Here is a 27552-nt window from a genome sequence, read left to right as displayed (position 1 = left end):
AAGCGAGACTCTGCCTTGGGGTGAGGGGTGGGAAGGAGTTCTTTTTCTATTTCTTTTCTTTTTTTTTTTTTTTTTTTTTTTGAGACGGAGTTTCGCCCTTGTTACCCAGGCTGGAGTGCAATGGCGCGATCTCGGCTCACCGCAACCTCCGCCTCCTGGGTTCAGGCAATTCTCCTGCCTCAGCCTCCTGAGTAGCTGGGATTACAGGCACGAGCCACCATGCCCAGCTAATTTTTTGTATTTTTAGTAGAGACGGGGTTTCACCATGTTGACCAGGATGGTCTCGATCTCTTGACCTCGTGATCCACCCGCCTCGGCCTCCCAAAGTGCTGGGATTACAGGCTTGAGCCACCGCACCCGGCCTCTTTTCTTATTTTTTAAATGAAAAGATATGATAAGTCATCCCTGCAGTCCACGTTTTCCCCTCCCTCCCTTTCTTCTTCTTTTTTTTTTTTTTTTTTTTTTTTTGTTTGTTTGTTTGAGACGGAGTTTTGCTCTTGTTACCCAGGCTGGAGTGCAATGGCGCGATCTCGGCTCACCACAACCTCCGCCTCCTGGCTTCAGGCAATTCTCCTGCCTCAGCCTCCTGAGTAACTGGGATTACAGGCACGCACCACCATGCCCAGCTAATTTTTTTGTCTTTTCAGTAGAGACGGGGTTTCACCATGTTGACCAGGATGGTCTTGATCTCTTGACCTCGTGATCCACCCGCCTTGGCCTCCCAAAGTGGTGGGATTACACGCTTGAGCCACTGTGCCCCGCTCCTTTCTTCTTCTTTTTTTTTTTTTGAGACAGAGTCTTGCTCTGTTACCCAGGCTGGAGTGTAGTGGTGTGATCTCAGCTCACTGCAACCTCCGCCTCCAAGATTCAAGCAATTCTGCCTCAACCTCCTAAGAAGCTGGGACTACAGGAGAGTGCCACCACACCTGCCTAATTTTCTGTATTTTTAGCAGAGATGGAGTTTCACCATGTTGGCTAAGCTGGTCTCAAACTCCTGACCTCAGGCGATCTGCCCACCTGAGCCTCCCAAAGTGCTGGGATTACAGACATGAGTTACAAACTCGTTCCCTTCCTTCTCTTTTTGACAGAGTCTCACTCTGTCACCCCAGCTGGAGTGCAGTGGCATGATCTCAGCTCACTGCAACCTCCACCTCCCAGGTTCAAGCAATTCTCCTGCCTCCCGAGTAGGTGGGATTATAGGTGCTGGGGTTATAGGTGTGGTGCCCACCACCACACCCGGCTAATTTTTGTATTTTAGTAGAGGTGGGGTTTCACCATGTTGGCCAGGCTGGTCTTGAACTTCTGACCTCGTGATCCACCTGCTTCAGCCTCCCGAAGTGTTGGGATTACAGGCGTGAGGCACTGCACCTGGCCCTTACTTTGGATCTTACTTTGTTGCCCAGGCTGGAGTGCAGAAGTATAAAAAATAGTTCTTTTTTGTTTATCTGATCTCTTATTTATTTATTTACTTTTTTTGAGATGGAGTCTTGCTCTGTCATCCAGACTGGAGTGCAGTGGCATGATCTCGGTTCACTGCAGTCTCTGCCTCCCGGCTCGCAAGCCATTCTCCTGCCTCAGCCTCACAAGTAGCTGGGATTACAGGCACCTGCCACGATGCCCGGCTAATTTTTGTGTTTTTAGTATAGACAGGCCAATTCATTATATTGGCCAGGCTGAGTCTTGAACTCCTGATCTCGTGATCCTCCCGCTTCAGCCTCGCAAAGTGCTGGGATTACAGGCATGAGCCACTGCACCTGGCTTTTAAAAAATCTTTTTTTTTTTTTTTTTTTGAGACGGAGTTTCACTCTTGTTACCCAGGCTGGAATGCAATGGCGTGATCTCGGCTCACCGCAACCTCCGCCTCCTGGGTTCAGGCAGTTCTCCTGCCTCAGCCTCCTGAGTAGCTGGGATTACAGGCATGCGCCACCATGTCCAGCTAATTTTTTGTATTTTTAGTAGAGACGAGGTTTCACCATGTTGACCAGGATGGTCTTGATCGCTCGACCTCGTGATCCACCCGCCTCGGCCTCCCAAAGTGCTGGGATTACAGGCTTGAGCCACCGCGCCCGGCCAAAAAATCTTTTCTTAAATTTTTTATTGTTATTGTAGTTTTTATATCTTGATCCCCCAAAAAAGTTATTTCCATAGAAACTCATGCTTTTCCGGCCAGTATGTTACAAATAGTTTTTTTCTGAATCTACTTTTAAATTATATATGGTATTTGTTGTTAAGAAAGATTTGTTTTTGTTTTTGAGATGCAGTCTCGCTCTGTCACCCAGGTTGGAATGCAGTGGTGCGATCTTGGCTCATTGCAACCTCCACCTCTTGGGTTCAAGTGATTCTCCTGCCTTAGCCTCCCAAATGGCTGGGATTACAGGAGTGTGCCACCACTCCCGACTAATTGTGTGTGTGTGTGTGTGTGTGTGTGTGTGTGTGTGTGGTTGAGACAGTCTCATTCTGTCGCCCAGGCTCAAGTGCAGTGGTGTGATCACAGCTCACTGGAACCTCTGCCTCCCAGGTTCAAGTGATTCGCTTGCCTCAGCCTCCCAAGTAGCTGGAATTACGGGCGGGTGGCGCCCTGCCTGGCCAATGTTTGTATTTTCAGTAGAGATGGGGTTTCACCATGTTGGCCAGGCTGGTCTTGAACTCCTGACCCAGGTGATCCGCCCACCTCAGGCTCCCAACGTTCTAGGATTACACAAGTGAGCCACTGTGCCTGGCCTATGAGAATCTCTTGAACCTGGGAGATGAAAGTTGCAGTAAGCCAGGAATGTGACACTGTACTCCAGCCTGGGCAATGGAGCCAGATTCTGAGAAAAAAAGAGAGAAAGGAGATAAAACAGAGAGAGGAGCCGGGCGCAGTGGCTCAAGCCTGTAATCCCAGCACTTTGGGAGGCCGAGGCGGCTGGATCACGAGGTCAAGAGATCGAGACCATCCCGGTCAACATGGTGAACCCCGTCTCTACTAAAAATACAAAACATTAGCTGGGCATGGTGGCACGTGCCTGTAATCCCAGCTACTCAGGAGGCTGAGGCAGGAGAATTGCCTGAACCCGGGAGGCGGAGGTTGCGGTGAGCCGAGATCGCGCCATTGCACTCCAGCCTGGGTAACGAGAGCGAAACTCCGCCTCAAAAAAAAAAAAAAAAAAAGCAGAGAGAGGAGAGAGGAGAAAGGAGAGAAGAGAGAAGAAAGGAAAGAGAAAAGGAGAGGAGAAGAGAGAAAAGAAAAAAAAAGAAAATGAGGGAGGAAAGAAGGGAAGGAGGGAAAGAAAAAGAAAAAAGGAAGGGAGGGAGGGAGGGAGGGAGGGAGGGAGGGAGGGATTCGATGGCAAACGGGTGTCACCTAGCAACTGTTTTTGTAAAAAAAAAAAAAAAAAAAAAAAAACGCCTCGGCCGGGCGCGGTGGCTCAAGCCTGTAATCCCAGCACTTTGGGAGGCCGAGGCGGGTGGATCACAAGGTCGAGAGATCGAGACCAACCTGGTCAACATGGTGAAACCCCGTCTCTACTAAAAACACAAAACATTAGCTGGACATGGTGGCGCGTGCCTGTAATCCCAGCTACTCAGGAGGCTGAGACAGGAGAATTGCCTGAACCCAGGAGGCGGAGGTTGCGGTGAGCCGAGATGGCGCCATTGCACTCCAGCCTGGGCAACAAGAGCGAAACTCCATCTCAAAAAAAAAAAAAAAACACCTTTTCCAAAACAAAATTTAGTAAACTGAATGTCACTGTTTCACATTTTGCAAATTCTTTTAAATGCCTGACCTAATAGAAAACCATTGGATTGTCATACCTGCTTGTGTTCAAACTGCAGCAAAATATAATGGATGAACTGTATGAAGAAAATCTAGCCTTACCTATGTATGGACACATACATGTATACTTCTTTCTTTTGAGACAGGGTTACTTAGGCGGGAGTGCAGAGGCGCAATCTCGGCTCACTGTGGCCTTTACCTCCCAGTCTCAAGTGATCCTCCCACTTCAGCCCCGCCAGTAGCTGGGACTATTGGTGTGCGCCACCACACCTGGCTAATGTTTGAATGTTTTGTAAAGATGGATTTTTGTATTGTTGCCCCGGCTTGCCCTCCTAAACTGATCCGACCTTGCATAGATCTTTTACTCTTTCATGATTTTGTAATATTTGAAAATATTGCCGGGCATAGTAGCTCATGCCTGTAATCCAACACTTTGGGAGGCCGAGGTGGGCGGATCACCTGAGTTCAGGAGTTTGAGACCAGCCTGACCAACATGGGGAAACCCTGTCTCTGCTAAAAAACAAAAATTAGCTGGGTGTGGTGGTGCATGCCTATAAACCCAGCTACTTGGGAGGCTGAGTCAGGAGAATCACTTGAACCCAGGAGGCAAAGGTTGCAGTGAGCCAAGATTGTGCCACTGCACTCCAGCCTGGGTGACAGAGTGAGATCCTGTCTCAAAAAAAAAAAAAGAAAGAAAGAAAGAAAAAGAAAGAAAGAAAATATTGGCCAGGCATGGTGGCTCATGCCTGCAATCCCAGCACTTTGGGAAACCAAGGTGGGCTGATCACCTGAGGTCAGGAGTTCGAGACCAGCTTGACCAACATGGAGAAACCCCATCTCTACTAAAAATACAACATTAGCTAGGTGTCATGGTGCATGCGTGTAATCCCAGCTACTTGGGAGGCTGAGGCAGAAGAATCACTTGAACCTGGGAGGCAGAGGTTGCCATGAGTTGTGATGGCGCCATTGCACTCAAGCCTGGGCAACAAGAGCAAAACTCCGTCTTAAAAAAAAATTTATATTGGTTTACTGAGTGATGCGGATCTTCCAAAATGTCAAGACTTCATTACACAAATGTTCATTGACTGCCTTAGGATGCAGCTACACTCACATAAACCCATTATAAATGGAAAATATTGTAAATTTGGGGAGGCATGGTGGCTTATGTCTGGAATATATATATATATATATATATATATATATATATATATATGAAACTATTGCAAGTCAAAATACACCTAAGCTAGCAAACACGTATATTGACTAGCCTACATTAAACATGTTCAAAGCACTTACGTTAGCCTACGGTTGGGCAAAATCATCTAACACAAAGCTCATTTTATAATAAAGTGTTGAATGCCTCATAGAATACTGTAATGAAAGTGAAACAGAATGGCTGTATGGGTATTTGAATTAGAGTTTCTGCTATATGAGTATTACTTTCACACCATTATAAAGTAGAAAAATCATAAGTTGAACTACCGTAAGTTCAGGACTGTCTGTCCAATAAACACAAATAAAACCACATTATAGGCTGGGTGTGGTGGCTCACACCTGTAATCCCAGCACTTTGGAAGGCTGAGGCAGGTGGATCACCTGAGGTCAGGAGTTCGAGACCAGCCTAGCCAACATGGTGAAACCCTGTCTCTACTAAAATTAGCCAGGTGCTGTGTCATGCGCCTGTAGTCCCAGCTACTGGGTAGTGGTGACAGAAGAATCACTTGAACTTGGGAGAAGGAGGTTGCAGTGACTCAAGATTGCACCATTGCACTCCAGCCTGGGCAATACAGCGAGACTCTGTCTCAAAAAAAACAAATAAAAAAATATATATATGTATATATATACACATACCACATTATATAATAACAAAGAATTCACATTTGTTAATATCACCACTGATTTCATGAGAATTTTTTTTCTTTTTTGGGACAGCATAATTTTTTTTTTTTTTTTTTTTGAGGCGGAGTTTCACTCATTACCCAGGCTGGAGTGCAATGGCGCGATCTCGGCTCGCCACAACCTCCACCTCCTGGGTTCAGGCAATTCTCCAGCCTCAGCCTCCTGTGTAGCTGGGATTACAGGCACGTGCCACCATGCCCAGCTAATTTTTTGTATTTTTAGTAGAGATGGGGTTTCACCATGTTGACCAGGATGGTCTCGATCTCTCGACCTCGTGATCCACCCGCCTTGGCCTCCCAAAGTGCTGGGATTACAGGCTTGAGCCACCGTGCCTGGCTCAATTTTTTTTTTAAATTTAGACATAGGGTCTTGCTCTGTCCCCCAGGCTGGAGTGTCGTGGCACTATCATAGCTCGCTGCAGCCTCCAGTTCTTTGACTCAAGTGATCCTTCCACCTCAGCCTCCTGTCTCAGCATTCCCTGTAGCTGAAACCACAGGCACACACCACTGTGCTCAGCTTATTATTATTATTATTATTTTTTGAGACAGAGTTTCGCTCTTGTTACCCAGGCTGGAGTGTGCAATGGCGCGATCTCGGCTCACCGCAACCTCCGCCTCCTGGGTTCAGGCAATTCTCCTGCCTCAGCCTCCTGAGTAGCTGGGATTACAGGCACGTGCCACCATGCCCAGCTAATTTTTTGTATTTTTAGTAGAGACGGGGTTTCACCATGTTGACCAGGATGGTCTCAATCTCTCGACCTCGTGATCCACCCGCCTCAGCCTCCCAAAGTGCTGGGATTACAAGCTTGAGCCACCGCACCTGGCCTGTTTTGTTATTTTTTGTAGAGATGGGGGGGGAGGTCTCACTTTGTTGCCCAGGCCGGACTTGAACTCTTGGCCTCGAATCATCCTCCCACATTGGCCACTTGAAGTACTGGGACTGTAGGCATTAGCCACTGTGCCCAGCCCAGAAAATTCTTAAAATATTGGAAAACTGTCAAGCTCAAGGTAGCGAACAAAAGTTTTCCAAAATTCTAATTTTTGCTGAGAGTTAAAATTTTTATAATTGGCAACAAGTATTGTCAATAGCTTTTCTTGAAGTGATAATGTTCTCCCAGTTAAAGAATGTATGTACCAAACACCCAAGTCTATTTAACCAGTTTGTCTGTCAGCCACTGTTTCAAGTAAAAAATGGTGTTCCATGAAGAAAGCAGTTGGTTCAGTTTGCAATTTAAACAGTTACATAACTATCTACTTTTTTTTTTTTGAGACGGAGTTTCACTCTTTTTTTTTTTTTTTTTTTTTTTTGAGGCGGAGTTTCGCTCTTGTTACCCAGGCTGAAGTGCAATGGCGCAATCTCGGCTCACCGCAACCTTCGCCTCCTGGGTTCAGGCAATTCTCCTGCCTCAGCCTCCTGAGTAGCTGGGATTACAGGCACACCCCACCATGCCCAGCTAATTTATTTTTAGTAGAGACGGGGTTTCACCATGTTGACCAGGATGGTCTCGAACTCTTGACCTCGTGATCCACCCGCCTCAGCCTCCCAAAGTGCTGGGATTACAGGCTTGAGCCACCGCGCCCAGCCTTAATTTTAATTTTAATTAATTAATTTATTTATTATTTTTTTTTTTCTTTTTTCTTTTTTTTTTTTGAGACGGAGGAGTTTCGCTCTTGTTACCCAGGCTGGAGAGCAATAGCGCGATCTCGGCTCACCGCAGCCTCCGCCTTCTGGACTCAGGCAATTCTCCTGCCTCAGCCTCCTGAGTAGCTGGGATTACAGGCATGTGCCACCATGCCCAGCTAATTTTTTTTTTTTTTTTTTTTTTTTTTTTTTATTTTGAGATGGAGTTTCGCTCTTGTTACCCAGGCTGGAGTGCAATGGCGCGATCTCGGCTCACCACAACCTCCGCCTCCTGGGTTCAGGCAATTCTCCTGCCTCAGCCTCCTGAGTAGCTGGGATTACAGGCATGCGCCACCATGCCCAGCTAATTTTTTGTATTTTTAGTAGAGACGGGGTTTCACCATGTTCACCAGGATGGTCTCGATCTCTCGACCTCGTGATCCACCCGCCTCAGCCTCCCAAAGTGCTGGGATTACAGGCTTGAGCCACCGCGCCCAGCCTTAATTTTAATTTTAATTAATTAATTAATTTATTATTATTTTTTTTTCTTTTTTTTTTTTTTTTTTTTGAGACGGAGGAGTTTCGCTCTTGTTACCCAGGCTGGAGAGCAATAGCGTGATCTTGGCTCACCGCAGCCTCCGCCTTCTGGACTCAGGCAATTCTCCTGCCTCAGCCTCCTGAGTAGCTGGGATTACAGGCATGTGCCACCATGCCCAGCTAATTTTTTTTTGTTGTTGTATTTTTAGTAGAGACGGGGTTTCACCATGTTGACCGGGATGGTCTCGATTTCTTGACCTAGTGATCCACCCGCTTCGGCCTCCCAAAGTGCTGGGATTACAGACTTGAGCCACCGCACCTGGCTTATTTATTATTTTTTTAAAGATGGGGTTTCACCATGATGGCCAGGCTGGTCTTGAACTCCTGACCTCAGGTGATCCACACACTGCGGCCTCCCAAAGTGCTAGGATTAGAGGCGTGAGCCACCGCGCCCGGCCCAGCCTCCTTAATTTCTTTTGTACCTGTCGGTGCCGATGTCAGCATAGTGAAAAGGCAAATTACATCTTGATACTGTGAAAGCTGATCATCCAAATTGAGTCATTCTTGTCATACTCAACTAAAACAGAGTGATGAAACCAGAGGGAGAAAGCTTTCAGGGCACATAACATAATTCCAGAAATGTAGTCTCTGCATGTCCAGTCGCTGAAGAAACTGCCTGTTGTAACTTGAGGCCAGTCTTAACCTCACAGCTGCCGAAACAACCTGATGCCTCTCTTTTTTTTTTTTTTTTTTTTTTTTGAGACGGAGTCTGGCTCTTGTTACCCAGGCTGGAGTGCAATGGCGCGATCTCGGCTCACCGCAACCTCCGCCTCCTGGGTTCAGGCAATTCTCCTGCCTCAGCCTCCTGAGTAGCTCGGATTACAGGCACGCACCACCATGCCCAGCTACTTTTTTGTATTTTTAGTAGAGACGGGGTTTCACTATGTTGACCAGGATGGTCTCGATCTCTCAACCTCGTGATCCACCCGTCTCGGCCTCCCAAAGTGCTGGGATTACAGGCTTGAGCCACTGCGCCCGGCCTCCCTGATGCCTCTCTTAAGGCTGATTTTACCCACCGTATTTGCTCACTAATTGTATCTTGTTAGCTCTCTGAAACTCTACTAATATCAATGAAATTTCTTTAAAATCAACACATAACATTTATCTTTTTTATAAAACCCCCAAACCTCTCTTTGTTTTTTGGACATACTAAAAACCACCCAGGCTGTATATGCCCCAAGTTGCAATTTTTTTTTTTTTTTTTTTTTTTTTAGAGATGGAGTTTCGCTCTTGTTACCCAGGCTGGAGTGCAATGGTGCGATCTCGGCTCACTGCAACCTCCGCCTCCTGGGTTCAGGCAATTCTCCTGCCTCAGCCTCCCGAGTAGCTGGGATTACAGGCACGCGCCACCATGCCCAGCTAATTTTTTGTATTTTTAGTAGAGACGGGGTTTCACCATGTTGACCAGGACAGTCTTGATCTCTTGACCTCGTGATCTACCCACCTCGGCCTCCCAAAGTGCTGGGATTACAGGCTTGAGCCACCGCGCCCGGCCCCAAGTTGCAATTCTTGCTTCCCAAATAAGAAGTTAAATTTAGAGATTCATTGTTACATCTTTTTTTTTTTGGGAGACAGGGTTTCACCATCTTGGCCAGGCTGGTCTCGAACTCCTGACATCGTGCTCCACCCGCCTTGACCTCCCAAAGTGCTGGGATTACAGGCGTGAGCCACCGCGCCCCGCCTCATCGCTACATCTTTATTGTGACTTTGACAGTAACACTATAAAGTACTTTTGACTCTGAAGACCTTCAGGAAATGTTCTGTGGACCCGCAGGGTCATGGGGGTCATACTCTGAGAACCACCGCTCTAGCCTAGTTATTGGGGTCTGACACTTCTGGGACCTCTACTGGATGCTTTGGTTATCCTACAGAGTCTCTCCACTGCTGGCTAATGTGAGCTCTGGGAACCTTTCGGTTTATGACTGGAATAGCTTGCAGGGTTTTTTGCGTTTTTGTTTGTTTTATTCCCTGTTGTTACTGAATTTCACCCTACGGTTTTATAGCTTAGTATTCAGGCTCTTAAAAGAAAAACTTCAGGCAAAATTAAACTTAACAGAGTTTATTTGAGCAAAGAACAGTTAATAAATTGGGAAGCACTTAGAACCAGAATAGGTTCAAAGAATTTCCCTCTGCAACATGGGTAGTGAGTATTGATAGAAAATAGAAGTAAACTACAGAAGTAACCTAAGGGGTTAGCCTTATTTAAACATGGTCCGATCAGCTGGCTGCCTGTGATTGACTGAAACCTGGCTGCTTATGATTGGCTGAAACCTGATTATCTGTTACAAAAAATATACTCCTAAATTAGGTTTAAATTCCTTTATGGACTAAGTTAGGTCACAGTTCAGTATGTAGGAACTTGAAGTATGGAGACAGCCTCAGGCCAGTGGCCTCTTGCTTATTTATTTTAATAAGCCAGGCCAGGTGTGGTGGCTCATGCCTGCAATCCTAGCACTTTGGGAGGCCAAGGCAAGTGAATTGCTTGAGGCCAAGAGTTGAAAACCAGGCTGGCCAACATGGTGAAACCCAATCTCCAATAAAAATACAAAAATTAGGGTGGGCTCGGTGACCCATGCTTATAATCCCAGGACTTTGGGAGGCTGAGGCGGGCAGGTCACCTGAGGTCGAGAGTTGGAGACCAGACTGACCAACATGGAGAAACCCCGTCTCTACTAAAAACACAAAATTAGCCAGGCATGGTGGTGCAAGCCTGTAATTCCAGCTTCTCGGGAGGCTGCGTCAGGAGAATCGCTTGAACCCGGGAGGTGGAGGTTGCAGTGAGCTGAGATCATGCTATTGCACTCCAGCCTGGGCAACAAGAGCAAAACTCCACCTTAAAAGCAAACGAACAAAACCCCAAAGATTATGTCCAGGTGATGTGGCTCATGCCTGTAATCCCAGCACTTTGAAAGGCCAAGGTGGGCAGATCACTTGAGGTTAGGAGTTCGAGACCAGCATGGCCAACATAGTGAAATCCGGTCTCCACTCAAAGTAAAAAAATTAGCTGGGTGTGGTGTGGTGGCATGTGCCTGTAGTCCCAGCTACTTGGGTGGCTGAGGCATAGAATCACGTGAACCCGTGAGACGGAGGTTGCAGTGAGCTGAGATCATGCCACTGCACTCCAGCTTGGGTGACAGAGAGAGACTGAGTCTCAAAACAAACAAACAAATAAAAATACAAAAATTAGCCGGGTGTGGTGATGCGTGCCTGTAATCCCAGCTACTCAGGAGGCTGAGGCAGGAGAATCACCTGAACGCAGGAGGCAGAGGTACAATGATCCTGCCACTGCACTCCAGCCTAGGCAACAGAGTGAAACTCTGTCTCAAAAAAAAAAAAAAAAAAATTAATGAGCCAAAGACTCAAGGCGGTCCCTATCTGGATTTCTGCAGCTCTTTCATTGTGTAGCTAGCTCCCTCCTCTCTGGTATCCTGCCCCATGCATTCTAGCTCCCTCAGTTCCTCCAAATCCTTGTTCTGTTCCCTCAAGTCAGCAAGTTTGCTGTGGTCTCACATAGACACCATCTTCCTTCTTATTTTATTTTATTTATTCTTTTTTTTTTTTTTTTTTTTTTTGAGACGGAGTTTCGCTCTTGTTACCCAGGCTGGAGTGCAATGGCACGATCTCGGCTCACCGCAACCTCCACCTCCTGGGTTTAGGCAATTCTCCTGCCTCAGCCTCCTGAGTAGCTGGGATCACAGGCACGCGCCACCATGCCCAGCTAATTTTTTGTATTTTTAGTAGAGACGGGGTTTCACCATGTTGACCAGGATGGTCTCGATCTCTTGACCTCATGATCCACCCGCCTCGGCCTCCCAAAGTGCTGGGATTACAGGCTTGAGCCACCGCGCCCGGCCTATTTATTCATTTTTTAATTTTTTAAATTGCCTTCCTTTTTATTTGATTTTATTTATTTATTTAAAGACGGGATTTCACCATGTTGGTCAGTGGTCAGGCTGGTCTCAAATTCCTGACCTCAGGTGATCCGCCTGCCTCAGCTTCCCAAAGTGCTGGGAATACAGGCCTGAGCCACAGTGACCATCTTCCTGTGTCACACCCTGGAAAGGCTCTCCAGGCAGAAAGCCTGTTTCTTTTGTCCTCAGGATCCAGGTCCTGTGCTGCTTGTTGCCTCCTGTCTAAAAACAGCTGTTTCACATATGTACCCAGTTTTCTTTTTTCTTTTTCTTTTTCTTTTTCTTTTTTTTTTGAGATGGAGTCCTGCTCTGTCGCCCAGGCTTGGAGTGCAGTGGAGTGATCTTGGCTCACTAAATCCTGTGCCTCCTTGGTGGTGATTCTCCTGTCTCAGCCTCCTGAGCTGGGACTACAGTGTACAGGTGCACACCACCACACCTGGCTTTTTTTTTTTTTTTTTTTGAGACAGAGTCTCACTCTGTCACCCAGGCTGGAGTGCAATGGCACGATCTTGGCTCACCGCAACCTCCGCTTCCCAGGTTCAATCGATTCTCCTGCCTCAGCCTGCCTCCTGAGTAGCTGGGATGACAGGCACGTGCAACCGCGCCCAGCTAATTTTTGTATTTTTAGTAGAGATGGGGTTTCAACATTTTGGCCAGGCTGGTCTCGAACTCCTGACCTTGTGATCCACCTGCCTCGGCCTCCCAAAGTGTTGGGATTACAGGTGTGAGCTGACATGCCCAGACCCAGTTTTCTAGTTGTTTATGGGGAGGAGCCAAGCCCAATACCAGTTACTCTGACATAGCTGGTATATGTGTCTATAGTTTTTAAGAGTTTTTATTTTTATCCCAATCTTACGAAAATGTCAGACATTCAGAAAAGCAGTATCAGAGATAAAGCCAAATACTAAAGAGGTAAAGGCAGATTTTAAGGCCGGGCGCGGTGGCTCAAGCCTGTAATCCCAGCACTTTGGGAGGCCGAGGTGGGTGGATCACGAGGTCAAGAGATCGAGACCATCCTGGTCAACATGGTGAAACCCCGTCTCTACTAAAAATACAAAAAATTAGCTGGGCATGGTGGTGCATGCCTGTAATCCCAGCTACTCAGGAGGCTGAGGCAGGAGAATTGCCTGAACCCAGGAGGCGGAGGTTGCGGTGAGCCGAGATCGCGCCATTGCACTCCAGCCTGGGTAACAAGAGCGAAACTCCGTCTCAAAAAAAAAAAAAAAAAAAAAAGAGGTAAAGGCAGATTTTAATCAGTAACATACCATTGCAATAGTCCAGTGAGAAATGAACTCAACTTCAGTGTGGGCCTGGTGTAGTGGCTCATGCCTGTAATCCTTATAGTTTTGGAGGCTGATGCGGGAAGATCACTTGAGGCCAGGAGTTCAACACCAGCCTGGGCAACATAAGAAAGTCCCATCTCTACAAAAAATAAAAATAAAAATTTGCTGGGCATGTAGTAGTAGTCTCAGATACGCAGGGAACTGAGAGATGCAGGAGTTCAGGTTGCAATGAGTTATAATCACACCACTGCACTCCAGCGTGGGTGACAGAGCAAGACTCTGTCTCAGAACAAATAAACAGTCTGGGCCCGGTGGCTCATGCCTGTAATCCCAGCACTTTGGGAGGCCGAGATGGGGGGATCACCTGAGATCAGGAGTTTGAGACCAACCTGGCCAACATGGCAAAACCCTGTCTAAAACCACAAAAATCAGCCAGGCATGGTAGTGGGCACCTGTAATCCCAGCTACTCGGGAGGCGAGTAACGTGGGAGGCAGAGGTTGTAGTGAGCCATGATCACTGCACTACAACCTGGGCGACAGAACAAGACTCTGTCTCAAAAAATAAATAAAATAAAATAAATAAGGCCGGGCGCGGTGGCTCAAACCTATAATCCCAGCACTTTGGGAGGCCGAGGCGGGTGGATCACGAGGTCGAGAGATCGAGACCATCTTGGTCAACATGGTGAAACCCCGTCTCTACTAAAAATACAAAAAACTAGCTGGGTGTGGTGGCGCATGCCTGTAATCCCAGCTACTCAGGAGGCTGAGGCAGGAGAATTGCCTGAGCCCAGGAGGCGGAGGTTGCGGTGAGCCGAGATCGCGCCATTGCACTCCAGCCTGGGTAACAAGAGCGAAACTCCGTCTCAAAAAAAAAAAAAAAAAAAGAAAAAATAAAATAAATAAATGAATAAAATACAAAAATTAGGTGGGCGTAGTGGTGCACACCTGTGATCCCAGCTACTTCGGAGGCCGAGAATTGCTTGAACCCACGAGGCAGAAGATGCAGTGAGCCAGGCACTCCAGCCTGGATAAAAGAACAAGACTCTCTCAAAAAAAAAAAGTCATGGTGGCCAGGCAAGTGGCTCATGCTTGTAATCCCAGCACTTTGGGAGGCTGAGGCAGGGGGATCACTTGAGCCCAGGAGTTCAAAGCCAAACTGGGCAATATAGCAAGACCCCATCTCTACCAAAACAAAAAATTAGCCAGGCGTGGTGGCACTCATCTGTAGTCCTAACTATCAGGAGGCTGAGGTGGGACGATTGCTTGAGCTCAGGAAGTTGAGGCTAGAGTGAGCCATAATCATGCTACTGCACTCCAGCCTGGGTGACAGAGCAAAACCCTGTCTCTAAGACAATAATAAAAATTTAAAAAAAATTAGAGTCACCATCTTTATAACCACTACTTACATCTACCATTTACCATTAATATGTTTCTATACTTGCTTTATTGCATATCCATCCATCCATCCATCCATCCATCCATCCATCCTTCAATCCTTCAATCCACCTTTTATTCTGAGGCAAGGTCTCACTCTTTCCCAGTCTGGAGTGCAGTGGTGCGATCTTGGCTCAGTGCAACCTCTGCCTCCTCGGTTCAAGCGATTTTCATCCCTCAGCCTCACGAGTATAGCTGGAATTGCAGATGTGTGCCACCACACCTGGCTAATTTTTGTATTTGTAGGAGAAATAGGGTTTTGCCAAGTTGGCCAGGCTGGTCTTGAACGCCTGGCCTCAAGTGATCCTCCAGCCTCCCAATGTGCTGGGATTACAGGAGTGGTCACTGTACCCAGCAAATTCATCTTATTTTTGCTGCATCTCAAAGTATGTATTATGTACCTTGTTTTGAAGTAGTTTTGTTTTGTTTTGTTTAGAGACAAGATCTCACTGTGCCATTCAAGCTGGAGTACAGTGGCATGACCACTGCTCACTGCAGCCCGGACCTCTTGGGAACAGGTGATCCTCTCACCTCAGCCTCCAGAGTAACTCGGACTACAGGCATGAGCCACCATGCCTGGCTAATCTTTGTATTTTTTTTTTTTTTTGAGATGGAGTCTTGTTCTGTTGCCCAGACTGTAGTCCAGTGGTGCGATCTTGGCTCACTGCAACCTCCGCTTCCCGGGTTCAAGCGATTCTTCTGCTTCAGCATCCTCCAGACCCACGCACTGGCTAAGTTTTGTATTTTTAGTAGGGATGGGGTTTCACCATGTTAGTCAGGCTGGTCTCGAACTCCTGACCTCAAATGATCTGCCCACCTTAGCCTCCCAAAGTGCTGGGATTACAGGTGTGAGTGAGCCTGACCTGTATTTTATTTTTTATACAGACAAAATGTCTCCATGTTGGCCAGGCTGGTCTCAAACTCCCGAGCTCAAATAATCTGCCTGCCTGGGCCTTCCAGAGTGCTGGGATTACAGGCACGAGTCACACAGCATCTGGCTGTTGTGCTTTTTATTTTTTATTTTTTATTTTTTTTTATTTTTTATTTTTTTTTGAGACGGAGTTTCGCTCTTGTTACCCAGGCTGGAGTGCAATGGCGCGATCTTGGCTCACCGCAACCTCCGCCTCCTGGGTTCAGGCAATTCTCCTGCCTCAGCCTCCGGAGTAGCTGGGATTACAGGCACGCGCCACCATGCCCAGCTAATTTTTTTTGTATTTTTTAGTAGAGACGGGGTTTCACCATGTTGACTAGGATGGTCTCGATCTCTTGACCTCGTGATCCACCCGCCTCGGCCTCCCAAAGTGCTGGGATTACAGGCTTGAGCCACCGCGCCCGGCGCTGTTGTGCTTTTTAAATTGTACTTTTTGAGGTAATTTTCTTTCTTTTTTTTTTTTTTTTTTTTTTTTTTGAGACGGAGTTTCGCTCTTGTTACCCAGGCTGGAGTGCAATGGCGCGATCTCGGCTCACCGCAACCTCCGCCTCCTGGGTTCAGGCAATTCTCCTGCCTCAGCCTCCTGAGTAGCTGGGATTACAGGCACGCGGCACCATGCCCAGCTAATTTTTTGTATTTTTGGTAGAGACGGGGTTTCACCATGTTGACCAGGATGGTCTCGATCTCTCGACCTCGTGATCCACCCACCTCGGCCTCCCAAAGTGCTGGGATTACAGTCTTGAGCCACCGTGCCCGGCCTTTTTTTTTTTTTTTTGTATTGTTTTGTTTTGTTTTGTTTTGATTTTTTGTTTGATGTAATTTTCCATCAAATTTCTCAAATCCTTTTTTTTTTATTATTTATTTTTTTTGAGACTGAGTCTCGCTCTATCACCCAGGCTGGAGTGCAATGGTGCAATCTTGGCTCACTGCAACCTCTGCCTCCTGGGTGCAAGCAAGCAATTATCCTGCCTCAGCCTCCTTAGTAGCTGGGATTACAAGCATGTGCCACCACGTCTGGCTTTTTTTTTCTCTTGTTTTCTTTTAACATCCTGCTATCTTAAATTCTTTCACCTAAATTGTTCATAAATTGTTCTTCTCATGTTTCTTCGTTTTCTTTCATTTTGTCTTCCCCCGCTACCCTCCAGACCTATGTAAATTCCTAATACGGTCCCGGCAGTCACAGCTAAATGGCACCTTCACTCAACAAACTCTAGGCTATCTGCTGCCCCAGCCAGGATGACCAGCCTGAGAAGTGTGGCATCAAAGGGTGGTAGGGGTTGGGGGGAGGAAGCACCAGGACTGGCACAGTCATGATGCTGGTGCTTAGGGGGCCATCAGCCCCAGGGGCAAAGACCACTTGACAAATCTGGGGTGAGTGCCAAAATGCTGTGGATGACTCAGGGAGTGGAGGTGGAGACAGGGCACCCCCTCTGCTCCCCTTCAAGTCTTGAGGTCTGAGATGGCTCCAAGTGTCCCCAGAGTAGGGCAGAAAGGAACTTTAGGTCCATCTGGCATGTGCCAGGAAGCAGGATCCATAAATTAAATGCTTTTGGTGGAGTGTGAGGACAGAGGCTCCTTGCCTCTCCAGGACACAGGGTGAACAGGATGGGCTCCTTCTTGGCCCAGCGGGAGTAGATGCCACCTCGGTGATGGGCTATTTGGGGGTAGATTCAACATTCATGACACCACTCTTGTGGACTTAATGGTAAGGCACCAAGGCGGGGGCTCTTCTCCCTGCAGCAGCTGTTGCTTATCATCCAGTAGACCGAGATCCTCTCACACAGCGCCAGGGCGAGGATCGCGGCGAGCCAGCGGGTGCCTGCGGTTCTTGCAGGTGGCGTCCTGGAGCTGGTTGCAGCAGGCCCTTCTGCGCGGGGTGGAGGCGCCCTCCGCAGGCCGCAGCGCGTCTCCAGCTTCTGGACGCAGTGCGAGCGGTTGCGCAGCTGCAGCGGCACCTGCAGGGGCATCTGAGATGCCCGGCAGGGTGCTGCGCCCGCCCAGGTCCCTGCAAAGCTCATGGCAGGCGCCCGGGGCGCCGAGCACGCACTTGGCCCCGTGCATCTCAGCGCCCAGGACTCAGCCCGGCATCTGGCCACTAAAGTTTTACAATTTTATTTTATTTTATTTTTATTTTTGTAGAAAGTTATTTATTTATTTATTTATTTATTTATTTATTTATTTATTGAGAGAGACAGAGAGAGAGAGAGAGAGAAACAGGAGGAGAGAGAGAGAGAAACAGCTAAGTCTCACGCTGAGTGAGAGAATCCAGAAAGATGGGATCCAGGAGAGGAAAGCAGCCTCCACACTGATTGGAAGGGAACAGAGAGAGATGGAGTTGAGCGGGGGAGACAGGCTTCCCGGAGGGACTGTGGAAGGGGACCCCAGAGGGGAAATTGAGGAAAGAGAAAGATGGCTTCCACGAGACTGTTCGTGGAAGGGGACCCGAACATGGAGTCCCTACAATTTTATTAGTCTGTAGGCACATATTATGAAAGGCTTTTTTGGCTGGGCATGGTGGCAAATGCCGTAATTCCAGAACTTTCAGAGTTCGAAGTGGGTGGATGGCCTAAGGCCAGCACCATTTCTAATATAAATATATATGTGAAAGGCTTTTTTAACACCAACAGGAGTGAAGTGTTGGTCTTACTTCCCAGGTTGTGGGTTTCTCTTGCTTTACTTATCCTTAGAAGCAAACTGGATTAGTATGTTCTTCGCTCTAAATGTGACTTCCAGGACATTAGTTCAAAATAATCTACTGTCCACGTTTAAAACTAACACCACTACATTCCCGAACTAACTTCATAACCTCTTAAAAACAAAGATTCTGTCAATTGTGTTAATTGACCTAAAATTTGCTTTCAAGTCTAAATCCTCATTGTTTTTTTAAATGAACTAGTGAGAAGAGGGAGAGTTCAATTTGTAACTGACTGTGAACAATTGAGATAACTCACCCTACTGGCTCATCTTGGACCAGCTTTTTTTTTTTTTTGGATACTCTGTCTAACCCAGGCTGGAGTGCAATGGCTCAACCATGGCTCACTGCAGCCTCATCCTCCAGGGCTCAAGTGATCCTCCATTTCAGCCTCCCGAGTACTTAGGATCACAGATGTGTGCCACCACAGTGGCTTAATTTTTTTGTAGACATGGAGTTTCACCATGTCGCTCAGGCTGATCTCAAACTCCTTGGCTCAAAGGATCCACCCGCCTTGGCCTCCTAAAGTGCGGCGATTATAGGCACGAGGCACCACGCCCAGCCCAGTCCAGCCCAGCCTCAAATTCTTTTTTTTTTTTTTTGAAGGGACCAACAGCCTGAGACCCTTTGGGGCTTGCAGCTCTCCAGGACTGAAGGCCCCTTTATTTTTTTAAGAGATGGGGTCTTGCCGGGCGTGGTGGCTCAAGCCTGTAATCCCAGCACTTTGGGAGGCCGAGGCGGGTGGATCACGAGGTCAAGAGATCGAGACCATCCCGGTCGACATGGTGAACCCCGTCTCTACTAAAAATACAAAAAATTAGCTGGGCGTGGTGGCACGTGCCTGTAATCCCAGCTACTCAGGAGGCTGAGGCAGGAGAATTGCCTGAACCCAGGAGGCGGAGGTTGCGGTGAGCCGAGATCGCGCCATTGCACTCCAGCCTGGGTAACAAGAGCGAAACTCCGTCTCAAAAAAAAAAAAATTGGAAACAAACTTCAAAACTTGTTCTACAGTCTGTAGAGTATTCTCCGGGCTTCCAAAGTAAACAGGATTTTTGGAAACATCCCAGGCCACATTCAGATCTAAGTCTGAAAATACTAAATGATCTAGTTGTTAAAAACCAAAATGGTGGCCGGGCATGGTGGATCAAGCTTACAATTCTAGCACTTTGGGAGGCTGAGGTGGAAGGTTTTGTCCGTTTGTCAAGAAACAAAACAAACAAACAAAAACTCAAAATGGTAAGTTAATGAGAATGATTTTCATGGGTATTCTAAAAATAGTATGTGCTGGCATCATTGAGAGTCTAGTGTCATCCCACAAGAATGTCTATCTACCGTTCTAGTCACTGCTCATATGTCATTTTGTTTCATAGGAATAGTATATAAAAATTGACATCAGAAATCAGAAACAGAAGGGAGATTTACTAAACACACAGTGATAGCGATGTTGAGAATCTAAAACAACTCAGATCCTTAATTTTCTCTCTTTCTTTTTTTGAACCTTAATTTTCATTGGTGTGTCTCAAATTTCAAGCATGCCATCTCTTTTCACAGGAAGAAAAAAGCCGTAACACTTGAAGGTTAACTTAATATATATTTATTTTAATATTTTTTATATTTTTATCAACATAAAATAGGTATTCTTTCTGCTTATAGTTCATATACAATAAATGATAAAACATTTAAAAATTAAATTAAAACAAAAATAAAACCAATAAAATGGAATTTAACCATCATTAACATAACAAATGCTGTCTTGCTCAAATAAAAGTGTTTTGCTCAAATGAAGCAAATCACAAGTATTTGGTTTAATAGCAAAAAGCTGTAGTTTCAGCTTCCATTCTGTAAACTGAGTATTTTTACTTTAACAATAATGTTGAGAATGCTTGCTCACATAAGTATCTTATTCAAACTAGTATTGACCAATTAAGTCTTTCCTTCCTCTTTCAAGGTAACTAGAATTTTTTTTTTTTTTTTTTGAGACTGAGTCTTGCTCTGTTGCTCAGGCTGGAATGCAGTGGTGCTATCTCAGCTCACTGCAACCTCTGCCTCCTGGGTTCAGGCAATTCTCCTGCCTTAGCCTCCTGACTAGCTGGGACTACCGGTATGTGCCACCACACCTGGCTAAGTTTTGTATTTTTAGTAGAGATGAGGTTTTGCCATGTTGGCCAGGATGGTCTTTAACCCTGACCTCAAGGGATCTGCCTGCCTGGGCCTTTCAAAGTGCTGGTATTACAGGCGTGAGACATTAAGCCTGGCCAAGAACAAAATATTAACCAAACCTGTCAAATGGCAGTCCTTAAATGCCAACTTTTATTATTTCTTTCTTTCTTTTTTTTTAAAGATGGGTTTTCACCATGTTGGTCAGGCTGGTCTTGAACTCCTGACCTCAGGTGATCCACCTGCCTTGGCCTCCAAAGTGCTTAGATTACAGGCGTGAGCCACCATGCCCAGCCACTAACTTTTAAAAAGTTGTAAATTGATAGACTGTGAAGATTATCGATTACCTATTTATTTTTATTTATTTTTTTGACACAGAGTTTTGCTCTCGTTACCCAGGCTGGAGTGTATTGGTGTGATCTTAGCTCATTGTAACATCCACCTCCTGGGGTCAAGCAATTCCCTTGTCTCAGCCTCCTGAGTAGCTGGGATTACAGGCGTGTGCCACCACTCCCGGCTAATTTTTTGTATTTTTAGTAGAGATGGAGCTTCACTATGTTGGCCAGGCTGGTCTTGAACTCCTGACCTCAGGTGATCCGCCTGCCTCAGCCTTCCAAAGTGCTGGGATTATAGGCGTGAGCCACCTCACCCAGCAACAATTACTGTTAATCTTCACTGCCTAATGAAGTCACTGCCTAGTGACAATTGAATCTAATTAGTTTAACATTCTTTGCTATTTATTTGCTAACATGCTTATTGCTAAGGATCTGCTGTAAGTGACTCTGTAGAGGAGACTTACAATACCATAGTACTGATTATTGCAGGACAAATGTTTTCTGAGTAATGTAAGATTCTGACCGTCATGCCAAAAACCAAATCAGGTATATTATGTGTACAACAACAGCACACCATCATTTTTCTCATTTTCATATAATCTGCGTTCTACAGCATCAACAGTTTTATTTTCTTTTAGAGCAGATTTTAATTTTGAGTACTTAACACTATTGTTGATGTGCATTTCACTTTCTTCATGTTTACTAAGAATATGTGATAAATGTTGCCAATCTTTGCAGCCATTCTCATTTTTCAGTTGATTCTTTCCTTCCCCAAAGAGTTTGCAATATAGACAAAACACAGAATCTTTTGAGGTCGAATAAAGTAACCAAGATCTAGTGGTTTTTTCACCATTTGGAAGAATCCGTGTATAATAAGTTTCTGAAAACTTCCTCCCTGTATTATCTTTTGGAAAGTTAAAATTTCTTACTTGAGGTGGAACATTATCGACAAGAGTGTCCCGCTGTTTAATATTCAAAATCCGTGGCCATGTACCTGGATCTGCGGAAAGCACAACTGGTACAATGGAGGCTTCAGAATTTTTCTCTTCCAGTTGCTCTTGAAATATATCAGCTATGGTTGACATGGAAGGAGGAGGTAAATTCACGTTCTTTGTGATCAGCAATGTATCTGTGCTACATTCTACTGAAACCTGTAGCTCTGATGTCTTTTCCTTTTTGTCTGGGATTCCCTCTATGTTTTCCAAAAATATACTTGACGATCCACAGAAATGTTTTTCATTTTCCTCTCTAACAGCATTCCTTTTTCTATTTTCTGATGCTGATGGTTTTTTTGATTTTGTTTCCATCATCTGAGGACAAACAGAATGGATTACAATTTTAAGACTGTTAAATTTTTTAAAATTTATATACAAATGCTCAATAAGCACAAGAAAAGAAGCTCATCATTAGGCATCAGAGAAATGCGAATCAAAAGGCAACAGCCGGACAATGGCTCATGCCTGTAATCCCAGCACTTTGGCAGGCCAAGGCAGGTGGATCATTTGAGGTTGGGAGTTGGAGACTAGTCTGATTAACATGGTGAAACCCCATCTCTACTAAAAATACAAAAATTAGCTGGGCCATAGTGGTGTGCGCCTGTAATTCCAGCTACTCAAGAGGCTGAGGCAGGAGAATTGCTTGAACCCTCAAGGCAGAGGTTGTGCTGAACTGAGATTGCACCACTGCACTCCAGTCTGGGTGACAGAGTGAGACCCTGTCTCCTCTCCCCAAAAAAGGTGATGACACATCACTTCACATCCAAGAGGATGGCTATAATAAATAGAGAAGGAGGCCGGGCATGGAGGTTTACGCCTATAATCTCAGCACTTTGGGAGGCCGAGGCGGGTGAATCACTTGAGGTCAGGGGTTTGAAACCAGCCTGGCCAATATGGAGAAACTCCGTCTCTACTAAAAATACAAAATTTGCTGGGTGTGGTGGCAGGCACTGGTAATCCCAGCCACCCTGCAGGCTGAGGCACAAGAGATCTCGACTGAACCCTGGAGGCAGAGGTTGCAGTGAGCTGAGATCGTGCCACTAAACATCAGCCTCGGCAACAGAGCAAAACTCCATCCTTGAAAAAAAAGACAATGAAAGTGTTGGCAAAGATGTGGAGAAACTGAAACCTCCAGAAGATGCTGGTGGGAAATGTAAAGTGGTGTAGCCACTTTACAAAACTGTCTGGCAGTTTGTCAAAGTTTAAACAGAGTTATCATATGACCCAGCAATTCCACTCCAAGGTATATACCCCAAAGAAATAAAAATATATGTCCATACAGGCCAGGCACAATGGCTCACACCTGTAATCCCAGCATTTTGGGAGGCCAAGGCGGGCGGATGATGAGGTCAGGAGTTCAAGACCAGCCTGGCCAAGATGGTGAAAGCCCGTCTTTACTAGAAATTCAAAGAAAATTAGTTGGGCGTGGTGGTGGGCGCCTGTAATCCCAGCTACTCTGGAGGCTGAGGCAGGAGAATCGCTTGAACCTGGGAGGCAGCGGTTGCAGTAAGCCGAGATTGCACCACTGCACTCCAGCCTGGTGACAAGAGTGAAGACTCAGTCACAAAAAAAAAAAAACAAAAAAACAAAAAAACAACTCAGGACATATATTAACTTCAGTTTCTATAGGGAACAAAGCTTCTGACTCTTAACTTTCTTAGCTATTGTTTTAAGCTATTATTATTATTATTATTTTTTTTTGAGACGGAGTTTCGCCCTTGTTACCCAGGCTGGAGTGCAATGGCGCGATCTCGGCTCACCGCAACCTCCGCCTCCCGGGCTCAGGCAATTCTCCTGCCTCAGCCTCCTAAGTAGCTGGGATTACAGGCACGCGCCACCACGCCCAGCTAGTTTTTTGTATTTTTAGTAGACACAGGGTTTCACCATGTTGACCAGGATGGTCTCGATCTCTTGACCTCGTGATCCACCCACCTCGGCCTCCCAAAGTGCTGGGATTACAGGCTTGAGCCACCGCGCCCGGCATTTTAAGCTATTATTATTATTTTTTTTGAGACAGAGTTTCGCTCTTGTTACCCAAGCTGGAGTGCAATGGTGCGATCTCGGCTCACCGCAACCTCTGCCTCCTGGGTTCAGGCAATTCTCCTGCCTCAGCCTCCTGAGTAGCTGGGATTACAGGAACGCGCCACCAGGCCCAGCTAATGTTTCGTATTTTTAGTAGAGACGGGGTTTCACCATGTTGACCAGGATGGTCTTGATCACTTGACCTAGTGATCCACCCGCCTCGGCCTCCCAAAGTGCTGGGATTACAGGCTTGAGCCATCGTGCCCGGCTGTTTTAAGCTATTATTACCTTTTTTTTTTTTTTTTTGAGATGGAGTCTTGCCCAGGCTGGAGTACAATGGTGTGATCTTGGCTCACTGCAACAACCCCTGTCTCCTGGGTTCAAGCGATTCTCCTGCCTCAGCCTCTGGAGTAGTTGGGATTACAGGTGCCTGCCACCACATCTGGCTAATTTTTATATTTTTAGTAGAGACAGGGTTTCACCATGTTGATCAGGCTGGTCTCAAACTCATGACCTTACGTTATCCACTTGCCTCAGCCACCCAAAGTGCTGGGATTACAGATGTGAGCCACCACATCCACTGGAGACTATTAAACTAAAGCAGACATAAACTTTGGCCTCGGGGAACTTACGGTTTCTTGGCGGGGGATAAAGCACATGTATAAGCAAGTATTTCTATTGGAGGCAATAGGGTACACTAATGAATGTTTCTATTGGAGGCAGCAGAGCACACAAAAGATGTAGGTCAAATCTAGCTGTGTGCCTAGGCTAAATGCTCTCTGAACTTCAGTATCTTTGACATTTTAAAATTACATATACCAGCCAGGTAAAGTGGCTCACGCCTGTAATCCCAGCACTTCGGGAGGCTAAGATGGGTACACTGTTTGAGCCCAAGAGTTCAAAACCAACCTGGGCAATGAGACAAAACCCCTGCAGGCATGCACCACCACACCCAGCTAAAGTACAAAAATTAGGTGAGGTGGTGGCGCATGCCTGCAGGCCCAGCTACTCAGGAGGCTGAGGTGGGAGGATCACATAAGCCTGGAGGATCACTTGAGCTGGAGGTTGCAGTAGGCAGAGCTCACACCACTGCACTCCAGCCTGGGTGACAGAGGGAGAGATCCTGTCTCAAACAAACAAACAAAACATAAAAACAGATACATTTAGTATAAAACACTAACTAGTCATACCAGGTTAATTAAAACAAATAGGAGTCCCCTACCACCTCTACCTATTTCCCTTTTACAAGAAGCTAACCACCTATAACCTTTTAAAATAAAATTTAAAAAAAAGTTAACATATACCATTAAAAATATATTTTATTAATTTTTTAAAGTTCACTATCCAGTAATAGCTATAAGCAAAAAATATATATATAGTTTTGAGACAGTCTCACTCTGTCATTCAGGCTGGAGTGCAGTGATGAGATCATGGCTCACTCATTTGCAATCATGACCTCGGAGGCTCAAGTGATCCTCCAGGCTCAGCCTCTCGAGTAGTTGGGACCACAGGGGCATGACATGCCAGCTAATTTTTAAGTTTTTTGTAGAGACAGCGGTCTCACCATGTTGCTGAAGTTGGTCTTGAACTCCTGGGCTCAAACGATTCTCTTTCCTCAGCCTCCCAAAGTGCTGGGATTGTAGACATAAACCATCATGCCAGGTAAGAAAGTTTTTTGAGACAAGGCCCTTGCTTTGTTGCCCAGGGAGAAGTACAGTGGCCATTCACAGGTGTGATCCTAGTGTACTACAAACTCAAATGCCTGGGCTCAAATGACCCTCTTGTCTCAGCCTTTCTAGTAGCTAGTATTACACGTGCACACCACCAAGCCTAGCACTTAACATTTTTCTGGCTGATTCTTTGGTTATATATTTCCAAATCTCAAAGTAACATGTTCATATCACTATTTACTTTTTTCCTTCCCCGCTTTAGGTATCATCAATTGACTTCTCAATGAGGAAGATGAAAATTTTGCTTTCCTTCCTTTTACCACGCTCACTATATATACTCATCACCCAGCCACTTATCTTTGGTTACAGGATTTCCTGGGCAAGATGATTATTTGTTGTAAGGGACTGTGCTGTGAACTGCAGATGTTTAGCAGCACCTCTGGACTCTATCCACTAGATGCCAGCAGCACCCCTGAAGTGTGATAGTCAAAAATGTTTCTAACCTTCTGAATTCTTTTATCTGGCAAAAAAAAAAAAAAAAGTTTCTAGACATTGCCAAATGTCCGCATGGAGTCAAAAATCGTTCCTGGTTGAGAAACACTGGCTTTATTATTATTTAGACACAGTCATTTTATAACTGTGTATGTTATTCAGCAATAAGCTACTAATTGCAAGATTGCAGTTTTTTCTTGTGGTGTTCACATATGAAGGCTTTCTCTGTTGGCCTCTTCAGAAGGCCCACCACTAATTACTTGAAAATACTCATGTGGGCTGTGTGTGGTGGCTCACGCCTGTAATCCCAGCATGATGGGAGACTAAGGCAGGTGGATCACCTGAGGTCGGGAGTTCAAGACTACCCTGAGGGCTGGGCACGGTGGCTCAAGCCTGTAATCCCAGCACTTTGGGAGGCCGAGGCAGGTGGATCACAAGGTCGAGAGATCGAGACCATCCTGGTCAACATGGTGAAACCCCGTCTCTACTAAAGATACAAAAAATTAGCTGGGCATGGTGGCACGTGCCTGTAATCCCAGCTACTCAGGAGGCTGAGGCAGGAGAATTGCTTGAACCCAGGAGGCGGAGGTTGCGGTGAGCCGAGATCGCGCCATTGCACTCCAGCCTGGGTAACAAGAGCGAAACTCTGTCTCAAAAAAAAAAAAAAAAAAAAAAAAAAAGACTACCCTGATTAACATGAGAAACCCCATCTCTACTAAAAATACAAAATTAGCCAGGCATGGTTGTGTATGCCTGTAATCACAGCTACTCTGGAGGCTGAGGCAGGAGAATCACTTGAACCTGAGAGATGGAGGTTGCAGTGAGCTAAGACTGTGCCATTGCACTTCAGCCTGGGCAACAAGAATGGAACTCCATCTCAAAAACAAACAAAGAGAAGCCGGGCGCGGTGGCTCAAGCCTGTAATCCCAGCACTTTGGGAGGCCGAGGCGGGTGGATCACGAGGTCAAGAGATCGAGACCATCCTGGTCAACATGGTGAAACCCCGTCTCTACTAAAAATACAAAAAGTTAGCTGAGCATGGTGGTGCGTGCCTGTAATCCCAGCTACTCAGGAGGCTGAGGCAGGAGAATTGCCTGAACCCAGGAGGCGGAGGTTGCGGTGAGCCGAGATCGCACCATTGCACTCCAGCCTGGGTAACAAGAGCGAAACTCCGTCTCAAAAAAAAAAAAACAAAAAAAACAAAGAGAAAATAATCATGTGTTTGGAGTGGGGAAGCACATTTATAAAATGTAAAACATTCTGATTATACAGAAATATCATGCCTATATTTGCCAACTTTTAAATTATTATCATTATTATTTGAGACAGGGTCTTACTCTGTTGCTTAGGTTGAAGTGCAGTGATGTGATCTTGGCTCACTGCAACCTCTGCCTCCTGTGCTCAAGTGATTCGCCAACCTCAGCCTTCCAAGTACCTGGGACTACTGGTATGCACCACCATGCCTGGCTAATATATATAAATAAATAATTAAATATATATCTATATGTATATATTTTTTTGAGACATAGTCTCATTCTGTCACTCAGGCTAGAGTATAGCGGTGCCATCTTGGCTCACTGCAACCTCTGCCTCTTGGGTTCAAGCGATTCTCCTGTCTCAGCCTCCCAAAATCCTGGGATTACATGAGTGAGGCACTGCACCCAGCCCAGAGTAAACTTTTTTTTTTTTTTTTTTGAGACGGAGTTTCGCTCTTGCTACCCAGGCTGGAGTGCAATGGCGCGATCTCGGCTCACCGCAAC

General features: G+C 46.0%; 1 protein-coding gene across 4 annotated transcripts in view; it reads right to left on the bottom strand.

The window, feature by feature from the left end:
- Window positions 1-19583: 19583 nt before the first annotated feature.
- Window positions 19584-27552, bottom strand: part of LOC101027545 (U6 snRNA-associated Sm-like protein LSm5) — a 38349-nt gene continuing 30380 nt past the window's right edge. The window contains exon 8 of one of the 4 annotated variants that reach the window (XM_074387945.1): window positions 19584-21923. In XM_074387945.1, coding sequence (XP_074244046.1) covers window positions 21165-21923 — 759 coding nt within the window. In that variant the 3' untranslated portion in view covers window positions 19584-21164. The remainder of the gene's footprint in view (window positions 21924-27552) is intronic. The other 3 variants (XM_074387947.1, XM_074387946.1, XM_039473414.2) reach the window with 3 other exon arrangements.

This window comes from Saimiri boliviensis, chromosome 16 (assembly GCF_048565385.1).
Source record: "Saimiri boliviensis isolate mSaiBol1 chromosome 16, mSaiBol1.pri, whole genome shotgun sequence".
NCBI lineage: Eukaryota > Metazoa > Chordata > Mammalia > Primates > Cebidae > Saimiri > Saimiri boliviensis.
Note: the sequence above shows the minus strand (reverse complement) of the source record. Positions and strands in the feature narration are given on the sequence as shown.